Source organism: Xyrauchen texanus, chromosome 11 (assembly GCF_025860055.1).
Source record: "Xyrauchen texanus isolate HMW12.3.18 chromosome 11, RBS_HiC_50CHRs, whole genome shotgun sequence".
Classification (NCBI taxonomy): Eukaryota; Metazoa; Chordata; class Actinopteri; order Cypriniformes; family Catostomidae; genus Xyrauchen; species Xyrauchen texanus.
In genome coordinates, this window is record NC_068286.1 from 2,814,808 (window position 1) to 2,837,442 (window position 22,635).

Sequence of the window (22,635 nt, forward strand, 5' to 3'; positions counted from 1 at the left end):
CTTTATTATAAGCTCAAGGGACTATTTTTGGTGCAGCTTAAAAAGTAAGTAAAGACGCTGACTACCAACCCCTGGAGTCGCAATTTCAAATCCAGGGCGTGCTGAGTGAACCCAGCCAGGTCTCCTAAGCAACCAATTTGGACCAGTTGCTAGGGAGGGTATAGTCACATGTTTTAACCTCCTCGTGGTCACTATAATGTGGTTCTCGTTCTCGGTTGGGTGCGTGGTGAGTTGTGCTTAGATGCCACGGAGCATATCATGAAGCCTTAGAATGCATTGAGAAAATGGCATTCCAAAATGGGGAGAAAAATAAAATAAAATCACCAAGGATGTAAGAGCAACAGATCTGAACTTTACGATAGTTTGTCTTTCCTACAGGCACAACGATGGCCTCTTTCCACAATTAAGGTATTTTCTGAAGATTAAGGGACTCCTGGAAGATATTATAGAAAACAGGACCCAGTTGATCAGCACATGTCTTAAGTAGGCATTTCCCAATCATATCTGGGCCAGAAGATTTCGTCACTTCGCTCTTTTTAAAAACTTGTATATCATCCAACTGATTAAAAAAGTAACACTCCTTATTATACATCGTCACATGGCTTAGTGCATTCACTTCATTGGTAAAATGCTCCACATCAAATCTAGTGTAAAATATATTCAATTTTTTATTGATAACCAACCAGTTTTACTGGGGCATTACTCTTTCTCTTAGATCCAGTTATAATATACATACTCTCCCAGGTGGAGCAAAGTCTATTTCTTCTATGATCCCCCTCCATTTTCATCTTCTAACTATTTTTGGCCCTCCTAATTTCATACTTTATTTCTCTTTGCAAATCATACTTCCTATCTAAGTCACCTACATGAAATTCCCTATTTCCTTCAAATGATACTTTATAGATTTGGTTATCCATGGCTTTGTATTAGCAAATGTTTGTATAGTTTGTTTGATGGATAAGAATATCATCACAAAATATTAAATAGCTAGTAATGACATCTGTAAGTTCATCAATGTCAGATTGTACAATCAAAACATCCTTGCAGAGCTAAAGATGAGTCTGCAGACCATTTCCTGATGGGCTTGTTTTTTAGCCTTATACTTTTTGGAACATATTTATACACATGAATTTAAAACACAGAATTATGGTCAGACAGTCCTTATGGTGGTTTACTAATGGACTCATATGCACATCTGCCATTCACACATCTGCCCAATGTATGATATGCCTATCATCGTTCTGGTGTTTGCATTCTACCCATTAACACACATAGCTATGAGTGTATCATAGATGTCTCGTCATCTCTCATGAGAGTCACATGATCACACAGTCATCACAAAAGTATCTCCTCTTCTCACCTCTCTCACTACAGATGAAATGACCCTATACAGTGAATGTGTAAAAAGAGACAGAACAGACATAAGAGAGAAGTGAAAAGGTTTAAGAGGAAGTTCATAAACGGTATGTTGATCTACTGTATGTCTCTTCCAAACATTGATCTATATGGAAATGTCTTTTCCCATATTTAATTTTTTTTTAATGCCGTTGTCACATTCACAATCCAATTAAAAAAGGAGCATCACTAGATTACCGATTTCAGTTACCCTCAGTTTAACTCTTATTGATATATGACCTTCAGTGGATGTCTGAGAATCTGCTTTCTTGCTGCAGATGAGGTGTCAAAATGAACCTCACCCAAAAGATTAGCATAAACAACACCTCATTTTAGAACACCAAGTTCAGAGGCAGAAAACTCCAGTCCTGCTGCCATCTTAATCATTTGTAGTGGTTCCAGCAGTATTGAGAGATGGTTAAAGGTAAGAACATGATTTTCTACAACATTTTTCAAATTGTATCTTCATTAAAACATTTCTAGTGAGGTGAACATCTGTAGCCAATAACAATGAAAATAAGATATCTATGATACTTTGCATTGAGCAATGATACAAACTTCTCTGTTGAAACAGCATTAAAAACTGAATTAAAGTCACCAACTACTTATTAAAACACTTAACTCTTCAGAGTTTACATTCAGCTGTGCCCTGATCTGTGGAGGTGTGCATTTTAGTGATGGCAGAACAGCATTTTTTTCACCACTGAATAGCAAAACTGTGTTATTTTGAACAATAATGCAATTGTTGCAAATTGGGACAGCCCTTTTGGGATAAACTGGTGTTATGTCGAACTCTGTTTGCCATGTCGGGATATGTTTCCACCTAGCAGATCTGTATGGGGAAGCAATATCTGACAGGAACATTCTCCCCTTGCACAAGGTACCCATACCCTAACATACATTTACATTTATATTTACATTTATGCATTTGGCAGACGATTTTATCCAAAGCGACTTACAGTGCACTTATTACAGGGACAATCCCCCCGGAGCAACCTGGAGTTAAGTGCCTTACTCAAGGACACAATGGTGGTGACTGTGGGGATCGAACCAGTGATCTTCTGATTACCAGTTATGTGGTTTAGACCACTACACCACCACCACTCATACATACACTACACTACCCTAACCCTAACCTCATACCCTATTGGGGCTAGGGGAAAAGAGATTCCGATGGGGAACACAATTCGATACAACACCAGCATCCCCCTTTGTGTGCCACTCCTAGGTATTGCAAATTTAGCTTATAATGTAGTTGTGCCTCTGCTCGGCCACCAACTCTGTCACTTTTTTTGCAACGATGGTAAATGATAAATATTCACTGATGATCATATATTTAGCATGATTTGACAGTTTGGTCATTTCTCTGTTTTTGAGAACTTCAGTTTTGGAAATGCATGAAAATCTTGGCATTTTATCATTATACAGTTGGTAGGCTAGTCAACCTTGGGTGCATTTCCTAAAAGCATTTTTAGCCAACTATGGTCGCAAGTTCCATCGTTACCAACAGAGTTGAATAATTTAGTGTTTCCCGAAACTGTAGTTTCAATGAACATTGGCAAAAATACAAAAAAACAGCTCTTTACCTGTGGTTAGAAGCTGTATGGACATCATTTCACTTCACTGAGGCTTCTATATCTTTTCTTATATCTTTTATTCCATATATATATATATTAGGGCTGTCAATGGATTTGTTATGGGTGCGGGAAGCAGGAGAAGGCAGACGGGTGGTTAGGATCCAAAAGCAGTTTATTATAAATAACAAATAAGTAAACACAAAGAAAAGTCCACGATGGGAAAAGTTAACTCAAACACAAAAGAACACACAGCGGGTAGAACAGACAGTAAACATAAACGAAGGGCAGGGTAAACCTCGAATGAACCAGGGGAACAGTGAGAGAACAACGGCATGAACGAGAAACATAACAAAGATCGACAAAGGAAAGTGAAAACAGCGGGGTTTAAATAAACAGACACGATAATGACAAAATAACAAACAGGTGCGGACAATAACAAAGAGGCGGCAGTGAAGAGGATCGGGAATAAAGGGAAGTGTAGTTTATACAGGGACAGTGAAACACGGGGCGGACAACAAGGAAAACGTGACAGTATTAAAAAATGTAATCGAATTAATTACATGGTGTCCCGATTAATTAATCGTGATTAATCGCATTTAATCGCATTTACAAATATTTGCTGAGAAAGAATATTTGCCCCTCATATAAAAATAATTAAATATATAATGATGAAATAATGATACATAGTTATCTTTAAATATTTAAAAATATATATATATATATATATATATATATATATATATATATATATATATATATATATATACATATATATATATATATATATATATATATAATACAAAATATTCAGATTGTCGGTGTCTCGGTGCGTTGCATCATAAGCATACATATTTAGGTCACTGTGTCACATTAAATATAGTTTAATAATAGATCACATCTTGAGAACTCTTAGTTTCGGATTTGTGCTCCATCAAGCCTTTTGAATGTAAGAATGTAACTCATGTTTGTGTTGTGGGTTGTTTTCTTCACTGTATAAACTGTGTGTTACCACACAGCTGAAGTTTCACTTACTGCCCTCTAGAGTAAACAGGTGGTACTACAAGCTTGCATTTCTCAGGAATCTTCCATATTAAGATTCGGGGGCAGTAAATATTTTTAACGTGTTATTTTTTATAAATTTAATCGCACTAAATTAAAGTGTTAAATCGACAGCCCTAATATATATATATATACACTCACCTAAAGGATTATTAGGAACACCTGTTCAATTTCTCATTAATGCAATTATCTAATCAACCAATCACATGGCAGTTGCTTCAGTGCATTTAGGGGTGTGGTCCTGGTCAAGACAATCTCCTGAACTCCAAACTGAATGTCAGAATGGGAAAGAAAGGTGATTTAAAGAGCAACATGCATGTTGGACACCCCTATATAGCATAGTGTATGTTGATGATAAAACAACTAGATTTTCTGAACTGGAGTAATATATATTTAGCAATTAACGATATTTTGAGATAAATTGTGATAAAATAACTTCCGCGTCTATAAAGCACTAACCGGAAGTGACGATGGGCGAGGGAGTCTGGTCAAGTTCAAGCTCAGGTTACAATGGATGCGAATGAAGAAACAGAGTTCTCCGGTGTGGACGAACATGCCTGTGATGGCCCACAGGCCTATAATTATGAGCAAATTAAGAGTTAAAATAATTAAAAGTAAGACTTACTCTGCTAAGTCCTCGTTTTCGTTGCACAGAATGTCTGCTAACGTTAGCACTTTGTCCTCCAGTCCAGCCCGCGCCAAAATCCGGTGTAAACTTTGACGGTGGACTTGATTCCATCGAGTGCACCGAGGGAACAGCATCAGTAATCAGCCTCACGTGGTCCTTACTCCGAAATCCCATCCGAGACTCCAACAAATCTCCAGGTCGATAATTCTCCGGAGTGAAATGTGCGCCACAAACGACCGAGTGTGTGGTAACAGACGCGGCAGTGAAGTCTGCTCTCTTCACCTGCACAAAACGCACTCAATACCGAAAAGCCTTGTTTTTTCTAGAAGGAAAATGATGGACACGATGTCCTGACAGGCTGGAATTCGTGCAACCAGCACAAACACAATAATTTACCATTATGGCTTCTCTAAAACTTTCTGTCTCTCACTACTGCTCTAACTACATCAACACCCACAATGAGAGCAGCTGACCATGAGCTCTTTTGTTTGCCTCAGCCCTACGTCATATGACGCGTTGATAGCGGGAAAGGCGTATTCCAGAGCCTAGCACATTTTCATCAAAATCTCTACATCAAATGAGATTTCATTAGTAATTTCTACATATGTGTTTTTAAAAGACCTATGCAGACAATATAAAGTATTAATTCAGTTATAAATTCAACCTGCATGTTGCTCTTTAAGCAATTTTGAGCGTGGCATGGTTGTTGGTGCCAGACGGGCCGGTCTGAGTATTTCACAATCTGCTCAGTTACTGGGATTTTCACGCACAACCATTTCTAGGGTTTACAAAGAATGGTGTGAAAAGGAAAAACATCCAGTATCGCGGCAGTCCTGTGGGCGAAAATGCCTTGTTGATGCTAGAGGTCAGAGGAGAATGGGCCGACTGATTCAAGCTGATAGAAGAGCAACTTTGCCTGAAATAACCACTCGTTACAACCGAGGTATGCAGCAAAGCATTTGTGAAGCCACAACACGCACAACCTTGAGGCGGATGGGCTACAACAGCAGAAGACCTCACCGGGTACCACTCATCTCCACTACAAATAGGAAAAAGAGGCTACAATTTGCAAGAGCTCACCAAAATTGGACAGTTGAAGACTGGAAAAATGTTACCTGGTCTGATGAGTCTCGATTTCTGTTGAGACATTCAGATGGTAGAGTCAGAATTTGACGTAAACAGAATTAGAACATGGATCCATCATGCCTTGTTACCACTGTGCAGGCTGGTGGTGGTGGTGTAATGGTGTGGGGGATGTTTTCTTGGCACACTTTAGGCCCCTTAGTGCCAATTGGGCATCGTTTAAATGCCACGGCCTACCTGAGCATTGTTTCTGACCATGTCCATCCCTTTATGGCCACCATGTACCCATCCTCTGATGGCTACTTCCAGCAGGATAATGCACCATGTCACAAAGCTCGAATCATTTCAAATTGGTTTCTTGAACATGACAATGAGTTCACTGTACTAAAATGGCCCCCACAGTCACCAGATCTCAACCCAATAGAGCATCTTTGGGATGTGGTGGAACGGGAGCTTCGTGCCCTGGATGTGCATCCCACAAATCTCCATCAACTGCAAGATGCTATCCTATCAATATGGGCCAACATTTCTAAAGAATGCTTTCAGCACCTTGTTGAATCAATGCCACGTAGAATTAAGGCAGTTCTGAAGGCGAAAGGGGGTCAAATACAGTATTAGTATGTGTTCCTAATAATCCTTTAGGTGAGTGTATCTTTGGCCACGTTTACACGCATTTAAGAGAATTATATATTCCAAGGTTTTACAGTTGTTTGAGTACTTTATTACACGGTTTCTGCCCAAGAACACAACATTTCTTTTAATGCAAAGAGGCGTTCTTATATGTTTTTGAAGAGTGCGCATGTGCATATATGCTCAAGTGCAACAGGGGAATCCCGAAGTCTAATGTAGAGGGAAACCCCACAATTGCTGTGCAATGTATCTGTCATATTACAAAGTGCATGGCGGTTTTGTGTATTAGGCAGATTTATCGCATTAAAATGGTTAATGTGAACATTAACTGAAGCTCCTGACCCGTATATGCATGATTGTATGCACTGCACTGCTGCCACATGATTGGCTGATTAGATAAATCACATGGATTGGTGTCAGATGGGCTGGTTTGAGTATTTCTGTAACTGCTGATCTTCTGGGATTTTCTCACACAACAGTCTCTAGAATTTTCTCAGAATGACGCCAAAAACAACAAACATCCAGTGAGGGGCAGTTCTGTGGATGGAAATGCCTTGTTGATGAGAGAGGTCAAAAAGAGAATGGCCAGACTGGTTAGAACTGACAAAGCCTACGATAACTCAGATAACCACTCTTGTGGTGAGAAGAATAATATCTCAGAATACTATTGAGAGATTCGGGTTGGTGATGTTTTGGTGGCACGAGGGGGACCTAAACAATATTAGACAATGTTTTAATGTTGTGGCTGATAGGTGTAGTTACTATGGTTTCAGGAAACAGTCATGACTATCTAGTTATTTTCCACAATAATGCATTGTACTATGAAGATTACGCAGTGAGTTAAGTCATTGTAAGGAAAACGCAGCCCAGAATGACCCCTGTGCTGTAAATACAAGTAATATGTAAAACTTGTTTGTGAAATCACCGGCAGGAGGTGCAACGGGCAGTGTTTTGTTTGCACTAAGTCAGAATTTGGAATTTTTTTGGCACTAGAGGCATTTTGTTTTGTAAATATAGATGAAACAATGCAATACATTAACGGTAATCTTGAAAAATAATCAATTAAATGTGCAAGACATCAGCTTCAATATTTGACCTCTGTTTTATGATAGAAATGTTACAATGACAGTAATTTCTTAACATATCAGGAGTAGCCTAAACATCAAAAATGAAAAATATAAATGAGTTTGACATTTAACAAGACACATTTCTGTTTAACATTTAAGCTCCCGGGGCCTGAGTGGCTCAGCAAATAAAGACGCTGACTATTACACCTCGAGTTTCAAATGCAGGGCTTGCTGAGTGACTCCTGTCAGGCTTCCTAAGCATACAATTGGCCCGGTTGCTAGGGTGGGTAGATTCACACTGGGTTAACCTCCTCGTGGTCACCACAATGTATTTGGGCCCTGGAGAAGTTTTGACATACCTTGACATTTATGTTTTTTTCAGTTGCTTAAAAACACATTAACGGCTAAAGTCTGATAACACTGTATTCAGCACAAACTGGGCTACAATAATATGTGAGCAACATGTATGTACAGATTTGTATTTTTGAGAAAATAACGTTTATGCATGTTTTTTGAAAAAACAAAAATTTTAAGTCACTGAAATAAGGCCATATAACACATACTAAACATTTGTCCACAAGCCTTTTGAATTGGATCTTGTAGCCTAGAGTTTATGCTACAAAATGATGTGAAAACCTGATCACTCATTCATACAAAACAATGTAGTCATTGAACTTTTGTAAGACACTTTTAGTGTTGAAAGGTAATATGCGAGGAGGCGTGAATGATCATGAATATGGATGTCCTTCACACCTGAGAGACAAAAGACCCTCCCCTGGGCCTATCAATGAGGGATAGAGAATGAATGTGAGGAGAATTAATGATCCAAATCAAGTTTTAAGTTAAAAGTAGTAATCTGACTATACGTTTTCTTTACATAAAAACTTACACTACCATTTAAAAGAAGTCTCTTCTGCTCACCAAGACTGCATTTATTTGATCCAAAATACAGTAAACATTGATATTCTGAACTCTTTTTACAATTTAAAAGAACCGTTTTCAATTTAAATATATTGTAAAAGGCCATTTGTGATCATAGGTGAATTTTCAACATCATAACTGCAGTCTTCAGTGTCACATGATCCTTCAGAAATCATTATAATATGCTGATTTTCTAATATGGGCATATTTAAAGTGCATTTTACTCATTTAACCTGAACAAATATTTGCAAGTACAAGCTTTGTTGATAAAAATGAGGCAGCATAAACACTAGTTAAAATATAATCTAAACATTCATATTATTTTTATATCATATCATATTACATACCATATTTATATTATACAGCATACAATTTAAATACCTGCTTTAGCAGAAACAGCATTTAAATGCAACTAAACTTGCTTATTAGGACATATTTCAAATTTCAATACTCTGAATCCTGGCTGGCATGTCTGGAAACAGTCCCACTAGTAAAATATGAACATGTTTATATAAAATAGCATGTCAACTAATGAAAACGAAATGACTTGTCCGAAATTGTATCCTCGGCTGGATCAAGTCTCTCTTCAAATTACAAACGTTCATCGGAGTCCCGCTCTTCTTCTGATGAAAATATTAACTCTTCGTCACTATCCAGGAGTTTCCTCGCCTGTGTATCGTCAAAAACGCACAGAAAAGTTGAGTTGTGTTGAGTTTACATTAAACCTCACCATCAGGGGCATGTACATTTGCGATGATCGTCTCAGCACATTAGCGTATGAATGGCGTGCTGTGCTGGTGGGTGGGATCACATTAGAGAAAATGAGATGGACTGGTAAAAAACTGTACATCGCTTTGTTTCAAACAGATTGCATTGCAGGAGAATATTTGTTTTAAATTTGAATTTTTTATATAAAAGTAGACATTTTAAGCTTTCTTTAGACATATGTTTCATGTTTCTGTGATAAGTATTTGTGGAGTTTCAGTTCATTTTAGTGACGTGTTTCTGAAATATGCTCGTGAACACAGAGACTGCTGAAAGCTCACTCTTTTTATTTTCTTTATTTTACAAAAGCACAAGATGTTGTTGTTATTGTGAGTGTACACAAATAAAAGTAGACCCTTTACAGTTTCTAATAATGTCTTACACTTATCTGTATACCCAAAAAATGACGAAGTATTTTAAATTGTTTCCGCTGTAATGACGAAAATATCCAGCAGGATGCGCTGGCGCGTCTGTCGACCCCAGAGGGTTAAATTGTTTAACTTGGGTCAATCATGTTGGGTATCCTTCCACAAGATTCTCACTATAAGTTGCTGGAAGTTTGTCCCTTTCCTCCAGACAGAACTGGTGTAACTGAGTCAGGTTTGTAGGCCTCATTGCTCACACATCGTTTGAGGTCAGGGCTTTGTGATGGCCACTCCAATACCTTGACCTTGTTGTCCTTGAGCCATTTTGCCACTACTTTGGAGGTATGCTTGGGGTCATTGTCCATTTGGAAGACCCATTTGCGACTTAGCTTTAACTTCTTGGCTGATGTCTTGAGATTTTGTTTCAAAATATCCACATCATTTTCATTCCTCATGATGCCATCTATTTTGTGAAGTGCACCAGTCCCTCCTGCAGCAAAGCACCCCCACAACATGATACTGCATCCCCATGCTTTACAGTTGGAAGGGTGTTCTTCAAAATTGGCAAAAAAGTTATTGATATTTAGCTAAAAATGTACATGGTATTGCTAGCTAATGTTTATTTAGCAAGTTTCACAGAAATTTGCTTAAAAATAGAGGCTAGCTGCCTGTCTGATGAACGGCGACTGACAGTAATTTTTTTCCAGAAATATCTAGCGTTACTCCTACAAATAAATGCTTCATAACTAATACTTTTTGACTTTCAATAGACAATATTGACAACACATGTTAAATAACTTCCTCAGTTGTCAATTTGAAGCATTAAGTCCAACACTGGAGGTAATCTCCTGAGAAATCCTCTCATGCTCCGCTCAGGTAAATGAAGGATGACGTGGATGACAATACTTTTTGACAATGATTTATTATTCATGCCCAGTAACCCCTTAACCAATCATATGTGCTTTTAGCTTATATTGTCATGAGTTTCTGGCAGTTTTCAGACATCAAATCGGTGATTGGACAGTGAAGAATTTGAGTCAGGAACCATGGGAATAATTGTTCCCAAATTTGCTCCAGTTGGAAAGGGTTAAAGGCACAGTTAACTTAGTGCATGTGAACTTCTGACCCACTGGAATTGTGATATAGTCAATTAAAAGTGAAACAATCTGTCTGTAAACAATTGTTGGAAAAATTATGCACAAATTAGATGTCCTAAACGACTTGCCAAAACTATAGTTTGCTAATATTATATCTGTGGAGTGATTAAAAAAAAGATTGTTAATTATTTCAACCAAAGTGTATGTAAACTTCTGACTTCAACTGGAAATTATAAGTAATAACCACTGTCATAATAGGCTAATGCAATTGGAATGGTTTAGTTGCTGAATTAATCCACTGTACATTTGTTGTAGGTGTTGCTCTGGTGATGTCAGTCAGAATGGCTCCTCCTCTTCCTCTGATCTTTCTGCTCATGATTCAGGGTGAGTCACTGATGTTACAATATCACTTCCAAAAAACTGAGAAGATTTTGCATTTATTGATCAACAAAGCCCATTGTGTTTCCAGTAACAGGTTTCATTGTTTGATTAATTATTATTCCATTTCTGCATGTTGTTCAGTTCAGTTTTCACAGTCTTAACTCTTTAAAAAACAGTTGCAAACCATCAAAGAGAGCTCTCTTCACACTTTAGACACCTCATTCTCTGAATTACTTCTTGTTGGGAATTTTGTGTCTCAGTGGTTTATAGTGCTGAATGGGGTGTGAGTTACAGCTCTTCATACATCTGTGCACTAAAGGGGTCATCAGTGATAATGTCCTGCACTTATAAACACCCTCCTGGATATAAGATCAAGAAAGTGTTCTGGACCAAAACTCTTGTATTGAACCATGTGGAGCCTCCAAATCTGTTTAATGAGCCTGAATACAGTCAGAGGATTCAGTATCTGGGAGATAAACAGCAGAACTGCACCATCAGACTGAATGATGTGACACAGAAGGATTCACACGAGTACTATTTCAGATTCACAACTAATAAACCTGATGGAAGATGGATTGGTGCTCCTGGAGTGACTCTTAATATCACAGGTACAATTTTCACAATTCAGTCTTGATTGTTTTTATTTGGGTTTATGATCTCCATTTAAGATCAATTATATTCTGGGAAAGAAATCTTCATCCACAATATATCCAGATGTCAAGTGTTGTTGTTGTCAGATCTTCATGTGGAGTCTCCTGAGAGCGTGACAGAGGGAGATACAGTCAGTCTGACATGTAAAAGCACCTGTAATCTGACTGACAGAACAACATTCATCTGGTGGAAAAACACACAGTCATTAACTGAGAGAAACAATAAACTCCTCCTGCAGTCAGTCAGAAGAGAGGATGCAGGCAGATATAGCTGTGCTGTACACGGACACAAACTCACATCACCTCATGTTGATCTCAATGTTAAATGTAAGTATAGAGTCATTTATGCCTTGAGAGTTTACTAGCTGTGATTGATCTTGTTGTCACTGATACACTGAACATAATCTACCATTAGATTCCCCAAAGGAGACGTTTGTTGTGGTGAGTCCATCTGGTGAAATAGTTTTGGGTGATTCAGTGACTCTGACCTGCAGCAGTGATTCAAACCCACCTGTTCTGAACTACACCTGGTTTAAGGAGAATGAAAGTTCATCTGTTGGATCGGGACAGAGTTACAGTGCACTACAGAGTGGCCAAGGAACAAGCTATGGCGTATCGGAGAACTGGCGAATAAGTGTTTTTTTCATCTCTCTCCTCTCTCTCTCTCTCTCACTGCCGCTCCGCGTTGGCTTTTTCCCTCTCGTTTAAATTTTGAGAGGGAAAATTTTGTTTTTTGGGGGTACTACACTGTTACAGGAAGTACCCCCCCATTTTAATTATTTCTGTTTCCCTCCCCTTGTCCCCTCCCACATCCAGGTAGACGGGGATGACCTGCCGGCAGACGGGGTGAAAGTCACGCCCCTCCCCAGGGAAAGAGGGCAGGGTTGGGGGTGGGGGGTACGTCATGCCGGTGGCTCCCCGGCCTGAGAGAACGAGGGAGGAAAGTGACAGGGCGGAGGGCGGGGCCGGGTCATGATTATACACATCCGGTCCCTTATCAGGCTAATTAAGCCTCCAAGAGGGATAAAGGCCGACTGCGGACGGTGGTGCGACGAGAGAGAGATTGTTTACGGCCAGCTGACCATCATGTGTGTGTTTGTGTCTTTTGTTCAAGTTTCTCATTAAAATATTATTTATATTGCCAAGCCGGTTCTCGCCTCCTCCTTGCCCATCTATATTGCTTTAGTCGCCTACAGCTTGCTCACTGGGGTTATTAATAAAATTTTTATTTAATTATTTTTAAATACGATTAAGAATCGTATTTTATATAAATTGCAAAATGATTATTCATCAACTTTATAGACATTACAGTTTTATCGTCTGTTAATGCTGATCTTCTGTAAAGCTGCTTTGAAACGATGTGTGTTGTGAAAGGCGCTATACAAATAAAATTGACTTGACATTTATAAACTAGATTTGGGAGGAGCAAGGCCATTTAATTCAACCAATCACATAACCAAAGTAAACGTATATAAACACCTCTACATGGCGTTTCCCCTTTCTCCTCCTATTTATGTAATAATTACTAATCTTAGTCCCTATGGAACCTAACTCTCCTGATAGCAGTGGCAGTGGTGGCTCAGTGGTTGAGGCTCAGGGTTACTGACCAGAAGGTTGGGGGTTCAAGCCCCAGCACCACCAAAATGCCACTGTTGGGCCCTTGAGCAAGGCCCTTAACTCCAGGTTGCTCCGGGGGGATTGTCCCTGTAATAAGCAATGTAAGTCGTTTTGGATAAAAGCGTCTGCCAAATGCATAAATGTAAATGTAAATAAACAATGATGCAGCGCTGTCTCCTAGCAACCCAACTGATAAACAATGATGCAGCGCTGTCTCCTAGCAACCCAACTGATAAACAATGCTGCAGCGTTATGTCTCCTAGCAACCCAACTGATAAACAATGATGCAGCGCTATGTCTCCTAGCAACCCAATTGATAAACAATGCTGCAGTGCTAGCATTTGTGCTTCAGGTGTACAATTATCAAAAGAGATTTAATGTTTTATTCAAGTTAAACAAGCTTTTAAACAAGATATTAAAACAGGCTTTAATATCATGTAATGTGGAAACAAACTCACTTATCAATATTACTGAATAAAGTGAATGTTTATCACTTAGTATGTATATCTCCCTGAGTGTCCACATGTTTGTGTGACATCATGCCCCTACAGTTGAGAATTTCTGCACGAGTCTACAAGTTGTAATTCTGTTTAGAGATGCATTTCATTGCACTTTTCCTAGTAGTCAATCTGATTGGCTGATGAATCTGACCATCTAACTTTAGTTGTTCATTCATTTGCACTGTTGAGGGATTCTGTGGAGATTCTGAAGGCCTGATTCATGCGCTGCTTCGGGCATGTGATATGAGAAACAGTCGTAACTGACTGGTTACAATTTTGTTTTTCTCTATTTGTTTGTAGATTAATTAAGAGTGGAAAGCGATTAAAATACATTGGCAAAAAGGATGTGGCCATGTTAGGCCAGCAGAAAAGGCTTTGCTGGCCCTGAGAATGTATCACTGTGTTTCATGGCTGTCACAAAAAATGGCCTCTGGCTGTTTAATTATAAGAATAATAAGAGATGAGTCCTTTGATATGTCAAGTGTTTGGGGTCTTTAACAGCATATGATCTACAAGAACACGTTATTACTGCTCACTGTTATATAACATAATCATTAATAAGGTGTTTGTTTTCACGGAGAATCAGGCGGGTGAAAAAGAGAAATGATACAGACACAGTCGACACTCAGGTGAGATGATTCTCTCATTTTTAATATGTACAATATGTTTCATATTTCTTATGTTGTTGTTTGTTGTTTCTCAGAATGTAAAAAACACTTTTCTCATCAGTAAGCAGTGCATGTGTGTGTGTACATTTCATTAAGCCACAATCTGTCATGTTGCATGAATTTTGAAGTGCTTATGGTTACCAGTGATGTAAAGATCAGATTGAGATCTAAATAAATGAATCTAGTTGTTGAATTGTTTTGGGTTTTTTTGCTGATTTTTCTCTGTTTTGTCTTTAATAACAAAGAATGTTCATCCCAGCCCTCATCATGCCAAGAGTATTTCTGATTGTGATGTTGAACTGAGTGATTTAATTTATGAGAATGTAACAGTAAGTGATTTAGTTTCATTATATAGAAAAAGACTGAACTCTCTAAACTAACAGCCAACAGACATTTAATGCTGCTTATGACCAGCCAATAAACATTTTATATATTGACACTCGCTTTATTGTACTTCATATAAGAACTATCTTTTCCTATCTCTCCTTCATTCATAAAGGATGATCATCACTCCTCTGGTGATTCTCCTGTGTATCAGAATCTTACAGTAAGTATCAGAACTCATCAAATTACTCGACTGTATCTTACATTTATAACTTGTGCAATATTTTGTTCACTTTTCCAGCTGGACAGGAAGATGCTGTAGCGGCTGATGAAACACAACACAATTTTTTTAAGCTGTTTTGCTCTGTGTGGGTGGAGCTCTGGATGATTGACTGAAGTGTCATGATGATGTGTTGCTGTAATGTGATGATTATTTTATAGAAGGATTAAAGGGTTAGTTCACCAAAAAATTTAAATTACCCCATAATTTACTCACCCTCAAAACATCTTAGGTGTATATGTCTTTATTTTTTCAGCCAAACACAATCTGAGTTATATTAATAAATATCCTGGCTCTTCCAAGCTTTTAATGGGAGTGAATGGTACCTTAGATTTTAAAGCCCAAAAAAGCACATCCATCCATCAAAGAAGTAATTACTATGGCTCCAGGGGGTTAATAAAGGCCTTTTGAAGTGAAGCGGTGCATTTTTGTAAGAAAAATATCCATATTTATAACATATATAACTAATAAACTATAATCACTGGCTTCCTGTAACACCGTCCGTGAGTTCACGAGATAAGTTCCGGGATATGACGTAGGCGTAGTGTCAGATCCGGTGAGAACTGACGAACACGGAAGCGCAGAGGATAGAGGAAGTCAGTGATTATAGTTTATAAAGTTATAAATATTGATATTTTTCTTACAAAAAACACATTGCTTCACTTCAGAAGGCCTTTATCAACCCTATGGAGCCGTATGGATTACATTTTGGATTACTTTAAGTGTGTTACCACTGAATTATGTTTTTCTTTCATGCTTTAAATTTTCTTTGTTTACTTCATTTAGATGATTTATTCTTTGCACCTTAATTAATGTTGATGATTTCTCATGAATGACTGAAAATAAACATTTAACATTTTTATCGTTCCACAGCCTTGTGTAATTCAAAACTTCACCATAACACAATGCAAACATTCAATCAATTTAAAAACAGCAGAGAGAAAGTCAAATAAACTCAAATGTACCAACAACTGCAACACATGGTGCAGATCATGAATTATGTTGCAGATTATCGCTGTCCTTTTCTGCTTTTCACAACACTGTTTTGTGGTCCATTCTGCATGACGCGGCGGCTCATTTTAGCTTATCGCTGCCCATTCAGCCATTTCACAGCCGACCCACAAGCCTGCTCCGTTCTCCCGATGGCCAGTCCGCCCCTGATTGGCACCAAAGTGCTTTGGCCCACCAGGAATATGCCAGTATGCCAGATTACCAATCCAGCACTGATTCCAGTGCACAAAAATATAAAATAGCAACAAAACATACAGTATATAATAATAACAAATTATAAAAAATGATAAGTATATATAAAATACACAATAATACTATATATACATACATACATACAAACATACACACACATACAAACATACACACACATACATACATACATACATACATACATAGTGCAAATCTAAATACAAATCTGTTATATACAATGCAAATGAATGTAATGGCAGAAGAGGTAGGATGTGTTGGATAAGTAAAAAATAGATTAGACTGTGTTGCACATCATTATTGCTCAGTGGTGCAATTTGAACTGTTCATAAGATCATGAGATGGATAGCCTGAGGGAAAAAACTGTTCCTGTGTCTGACGGTTCTGGTGCTCAGAGCTCTGAATTGTCGGCAAGAAGGCAACAGTTCAGAAAGGCAATGGGCAGGGTGAGTGGGATCCAGAGTGATTTTTACAGCCTTTTTCCTCTCTCTGGAAGTGTATAGTTCTCGAATGGAGGGTAGGGGGCAACCAATAATCCTCTCAGCAGTCCGAACTTTCCTTTACAGTCTTCTGATATCCGATTTTGTAGGTGAACCAAACAAGACAGTTATTGAAGTGCAGAGGATAGACTCAATGAATGCTGAGTACAACTGAATCAGCAGCACCTGATTCAGCTGGTGAAGGAAGTACAACATCTGCTGGGCCTTTTTCACAATGGAGTCAATGTGGGTCTCCCACTTCAGGTCCTGTGAGATGGTAGTGCCCAGGAACCTGAATGACTCCACTGCTGCCACAGTGCTGTTTAGAATGGTGAGGGGGGACAATGTTGGGGTGTTCCTCATAAAGTCCACAATCATCTCCACTCTTTTTAGCATGTTCAGCTCCAGGTTGTTTTGATAGCACCAGACAACCAGCTGTTTAAAAAATCGCTTTTGTATGCAGACTCATCGTCATCTCGGATAAGGCCAATGACTGTGGTGCTGTCTGCAAACTTCAGGAGCTTGACAGAGGGGTCCTTGGTGATGCAGTCATTGGTGTAGAGGGAGATGAGTAGTGGAGAGAGCACACGTCCCTGGGGGGCACCAGTGCTGATTGTGCAGGTGCTGGAAATTAATATCCCCTGTCTCACAAGCTACTACCTGTCTGTCAGAAAGCTGGTAATCCACTGACAGATAGACGTGGGAAAAGAGAGTTGGTATAATTTAGTCTGGAGTATAGCTGGGATGATTGTGTTAAAAGCTGAACTGAAGTCCACAAAAAGGATCCTTGCATACGTATGTCCCTGGTCTGTCCAGATGTTGCAGGATATTATGCAATCCCATGTTGACTGCATCCTCCACAGAGCTGTTTCCTTGATAAGCAAACTGAAGTGGATCTAGAAAGGGTCCTTCAGGTGGGCCAACACCAGTGTCTCAAATGATTTCATGACCACAGATGTCAGCGCGACCGGTCCGTAGTCATTAAATCCTGTGATTTTTGGTTTCTTTAGGACAGGAATGATGATTGAGTGTTTGAAACTGCATGGGTCTTCACACTGCTCCAGTTATCTCTTGAAAATCAGTGTGAAGATGAGGGCCAGCTGGCTAGCACGGGATCTAAGACACGGGGGTGAAACACCATCTGGGCCCTGTGCTTTCCTTGTCTTTTGTTTTTGGAAGACATGGCACACATCCTCTTCACAATCTTAAGTGCAGGTTGAGTAGCAGGAGGGTGGAGGAGGGGAGTTGCAGGAGGTGTTGGTGTTTGTGTTAAGTGAAGGTCAGAGAGGGGGTGGGGTGTGAGATTGGGCCTTTCAAATCTTCAGTTAAACACATTCTCGTCGTCAGCCTGTTGTTGGTCCTCCACAGGGTTGGGGGCAGGAGCCCTGTAATTCGTAAATTGTTTCATGCCACTCCACACTGATGCAGGCTCATTAGCTGAAAACTTGTTTTTCAGCTTCTCAGAGTATCTTTTTTTAGCTACTCTAATTTCCTTATTCAGTGTGATCCTGGCCTGATTGTACAAGACTTTATCCCGACCCCTGTACACATCCTCTTTGGCCTGACGAAGTGGAAGCCGTCTGTGTCTGTATGATGACGCAAAAGGTGTACCCTGGCCACCTCTCATTGACGTGGTGAGAAACCCCATTGTATTCAATGAGAAAACTTTGTTGTCAGTTATAAATCTTTGAATTTTACTTTATGTGCCAAACCTCAATGTTTTATAATGCTTATTAACCTGTGGATATGCAATCGATCTCACTCGGGAGTGACGTCACTCTGTTTACATTTAATATATAATTTACAGTCTATAAATGTAATTAATGTTAACTAATGATACATCTTTTCAAAGGTCTAAGGATTCAACATTGATATCCGATCTCTGTTTCATGATAGCAATGCTCCAGAAACAGCAATTTGTTTATTTGTGCCAGGAGTACAAATGAAAACATGCAATATCAAAATGGGACTTTGTACATTTATTATGAAAAATTGATCGCCAGATGAATCCAGTTCACCACACTTGGGTCAATTGTACATGACAAGCGTTCATTGAAAAACATCCAATAGCACTTTTTGTACATAATTTCTCTGTGATTTTCAGAGATAAAAGCCTGCAGGAACCTACTTTTTTGTTAGATCATCTTCAAATTTGAAATATAACTTCTTTAGACTTGTGGCTTTGAGAACATTGTATTTCTGGGTTGTTTTGGCACTTTTATTATTGTTTGTTTAGATTATAAAACATGTTTAGCAAAAAATATTTCCATTACTATAAACTTCAGCTTCTCTAACTTAATTAATTAATTATAATAAATTAATTCTGAAACTTGTGAAATAAAGCCCAAAGTCTCTTCTTTCAAAAGATACTACAACTGTGTCCATACTCCAAATAATCCCATAAATACAGCCATTTCAAAGTTCAGGTATGTAATTTTCATAGTTTGTGTTCAAAAAGGGGGTGCGTGTCAAGAGGTTAAGAGAAATTATTAATGAGCTCAGATGAACATTAACATTATAAACACTTCACCACTCATCAGATCTTCCCTTAATTTAATAAAAGCATTTGTCATAGAGAACAGAATAAATGACACTCACTTTGTGAAGTGCTGCACCACACAGGAACAGTCACATGACTAATAACTCATGTGTACACTCGCGTGTCTCGCTTCTCCCCTCTAACATCATTTATCACAGGAGAAAGAAGAATCGTTTACTTCCCCCTCCGAAATCACAACATTAAATGTAACAAATAGCACAAATAACTCTTAACAACACATTAAATGAACACTCACACTCAATCTATGTCACGGAGACTTCTTCAATCTCGCCTCATGAAGATCTCTTGCACACAGAGAGACATAAGTTCGGTGCAACATTTGAACTTTCCGACTGCCCAACGAACACACTCAAACAACCCAAGCGAGCTCTCACTCTTTTCCTCAAAAATTACGTTTCTCTCCACTCCAACACACACACACACACACACACACACACACACACACACACCAGCTGACACATGCACACAGAGATCTCTAACACCAGACACTACATCACCCTCTCTTTTGGATACTTCACCACACATATTCACAAGGGTGACCTCTAGGGGTATGTAGTCCAATTGCAGACTATTATTGGCCTGGTCACATATAATATTTCAGATCCCTTAGCCCAACCACATTTCTAAACCGAACCAATAACCAACAATATAAACATGAAAGAGACACTTAGAATTTCATAATTTGATATATATTACATTATTTTTAACACCCAACCACACATTTATGCCTAAACTCAACCAGTTCAACAAGCAGGTAAAGTACAGTCACAATATTCTATTTATAAAATTACACTTTAATAATTTTCAAAACCATACGGTGGCATTGTGTGAGTAGCAGAGTGAAAATTAAAGTTTTAATATGTAAAAATATTCCCCCTCCGTGAATGCATCCTGATCATGTGTCATCCTGATTCTACCGGTACATCTCATCCAAAACATACATGTACATCCGAACTTGAAGTCGTTGTAATCGATCACAAGACACGCGAGAGACAATGGCATAATCGCTGAGTCTCTAATGTCAAACCCGTGTCATTACTCTAGAGGCGGCATATTTTGAATGTGCTATAACGAAACTTGTGTTGATCGCAATCAGTGACTAAAAACGTACGTTTAGGTTTGTTCTTCGCTTAAATGATTGTAAGACTCTGAATCCAACCTGAATGAAACGGGTCACTTCAGCATTGCCGGATGTGTACAAACAGATTAAATAGACAGATAAACAACAGATTAAATATTAACCACTGTGAATAAATGAAGATCATACCCCCAACATGTCACAATGAGAAAATTGGACCCCAATGTCAGGGGTGATACCATGATCAATGGACACATGTAGATTCTTCACGCTGCCCAATATTCAAGCCAAATCTATGCCTTTCCCCAACATATCATTAAACTATGCTAAAATTCGAATGCCCATCGCGTCAGGCAGTTGACGTCAAAGGTTTCTCGTTGAAAAGTACGCACTTGCCGGATGCATCTTAAAACTGTCACCAGAGGGTTCTTTTGGCATCTGTAGATAGACGCGCTGGGCTCTTGCACAAGCATCAGCCTATGACGCCTTGGGAGTGAGAATGTTTTGGCTGTCCATATTAACAGATAAATTAACATTGCAGTCAGTTTAAAAGGAAAAGGTTTTTACTTCCCTTTTAATCCGAGGAAATCATGAAAAACAGACGGAAATGTCATCAGAAGCAATAGGAAATTTTTAGTTTTGAAAATGTTTATATTGAAAGATATTGTGGTTACCATAGCTGAAAGTTTACCATTAAAATTAAAAATATATATTAAACTATATTGAAGTGTTCAGTCGATATATCAAGTCGTGCATGCGCCTGAGAAAATAACATTGGAAAGGTACATACGATGGACACCGGAGAAGTCAGAAGACGCAAATGAACATCAGTTCCAAAAGAAGAGAAGAGACCGTCATCCTTTGTTAATGGCAACTCTGAATTCTGGATCAAGATGAATGAGCTTGTCGAGAGTCACCTATGGTCATTCACAGCTTCATACAAGATGCCAGCAGAAGCCAAGGCAACTGCCACCTGGAAAGATCTGAAACCCTCCAACCTTTCTAAATTTAAGCATCCAGACGAGATAGCTACCCTAATAGCTGAACCCAATAAGAAAGCCAAAAATTTGCTGGGAAAGGTCTCATGGCATTAGAGACGTGCATAAGTATGCAGAAAAGGGGCAGTGGTGGCTCAGTGGTTGAGGCTCAGGGTTACTGACCAGAAGGGCAGGGGTTCAAGCCCCAGCACCACCAAGATGCCACTGTTGGGCCCTTGAGCAAGGCACTTAACTCCAGGTTGCTCCGGGGGGATTGTCCCTGTAATAAGTGCACTGTAAGTCACTTTGGATAAAAGCGTCTGCCAAATGCATAAATGTAAATGTAAATGTAAAAGAAGTGGGAAGCCTTCCAGGTGCAATGTGGACTGTGCAATGTGGACTGGACAATACAGAAAAGGACAGAAAGTTCTTCCTTAGGCTCTTCAAAGAGGGCCTCATGAAGGACTAAAAATAGGTGTGGAAGGACATGAAGATACCCATGGCAGATACTTTGGATAGGGTTCTCCATAGGGTGGAAATATTTGCTGTGAGTACTGGACACACTTGCTCTGGGTGTGGGCAAACCACACCCTATCATTCCCTGGCCCAATGCCCTGGAAGGTGCCACACAATTCCAAGCACAAGACTCCTACTGTGAAGCCCACATCAAGTGGTCCCCGACGTTGATTTTCAGTTTCCTAATGTCATTGTTTCCAAAGTATGGGGTAGTGGAGACATTTTTCGAAGTGAGGAGGAATTTTAAATCATTGCGTTACTTAGGTGTGGGGGCCCATCCAGGGCCATATATTTAAATCCAAATGCATCTCTGCTTTTTAAAAGTCTAATACCCTCTTCCTCCTGGGTGTGACGTCAATCTCTGATGAGGGTCACATGATCACACAGTCATCACCAAAGTGTCAAATTTTCAAAAGGCTTTTCACTATATAGGAATTGAAAGTGGTTAATACAAATAATAGAAAGAGGTAAAAGAGAAGTGACATGTTTGAGAACAAGCTCAAACGATTTCAAAAGGATTTATAAAGGGTTTATTTCATTATCAGTTCATGTTTTTCTCAACTAAGGATCAGCACACTGGATTGACATTGTGTAAAGTTACCCTCAATTTAACTCTTATTGGTATATGACATTCAGTGTAATCTGCTTCTTAGCTGCAAGAGAAGAGTTTGAAATGTTCAGCATACACAACACCTAATTTTAAAACAGAAAGTATTAACCACAACGGCTCAGAGACTGAAAACCCCAATGCAGCTGCCAACTTAGACATTGGTAGGGTTGCCATCTGCTTTGAATGATGG

At 39.0% G+C, this 22,635-nt stretch overlaps 1 protein-coding gene across 1 annotated transcript; it reads left to right on the plus strand.

The window, feature by feature from the left end:
* The first annotated feature begins 1,809 nt into the window (after positions 1 to 1,809).
* LOC127652006 (B-cell receptor CD22-like) lies at positions 1,810 to 22,632 on the plus strand. The gene is made up of 6 exons (XM_052138069.1): positions 1,810 to 1,819; positions 10,903 to 10,971; positions 11,229 to 11,576; positions 11,706 to 11,945; positions 12,034 to 12,230; positions 22,489 to 22,632. Exons 1-6 carry the CDS (start codon positions 1,810 to 1,812, stop codon positions 22,630 to 22,632), a joined length of 1,008 nt encoding a protein of 335 aa, XP_051994029.1.
* Positions 22,633 to 22,635: the final 3 nt, after the last annotated feature.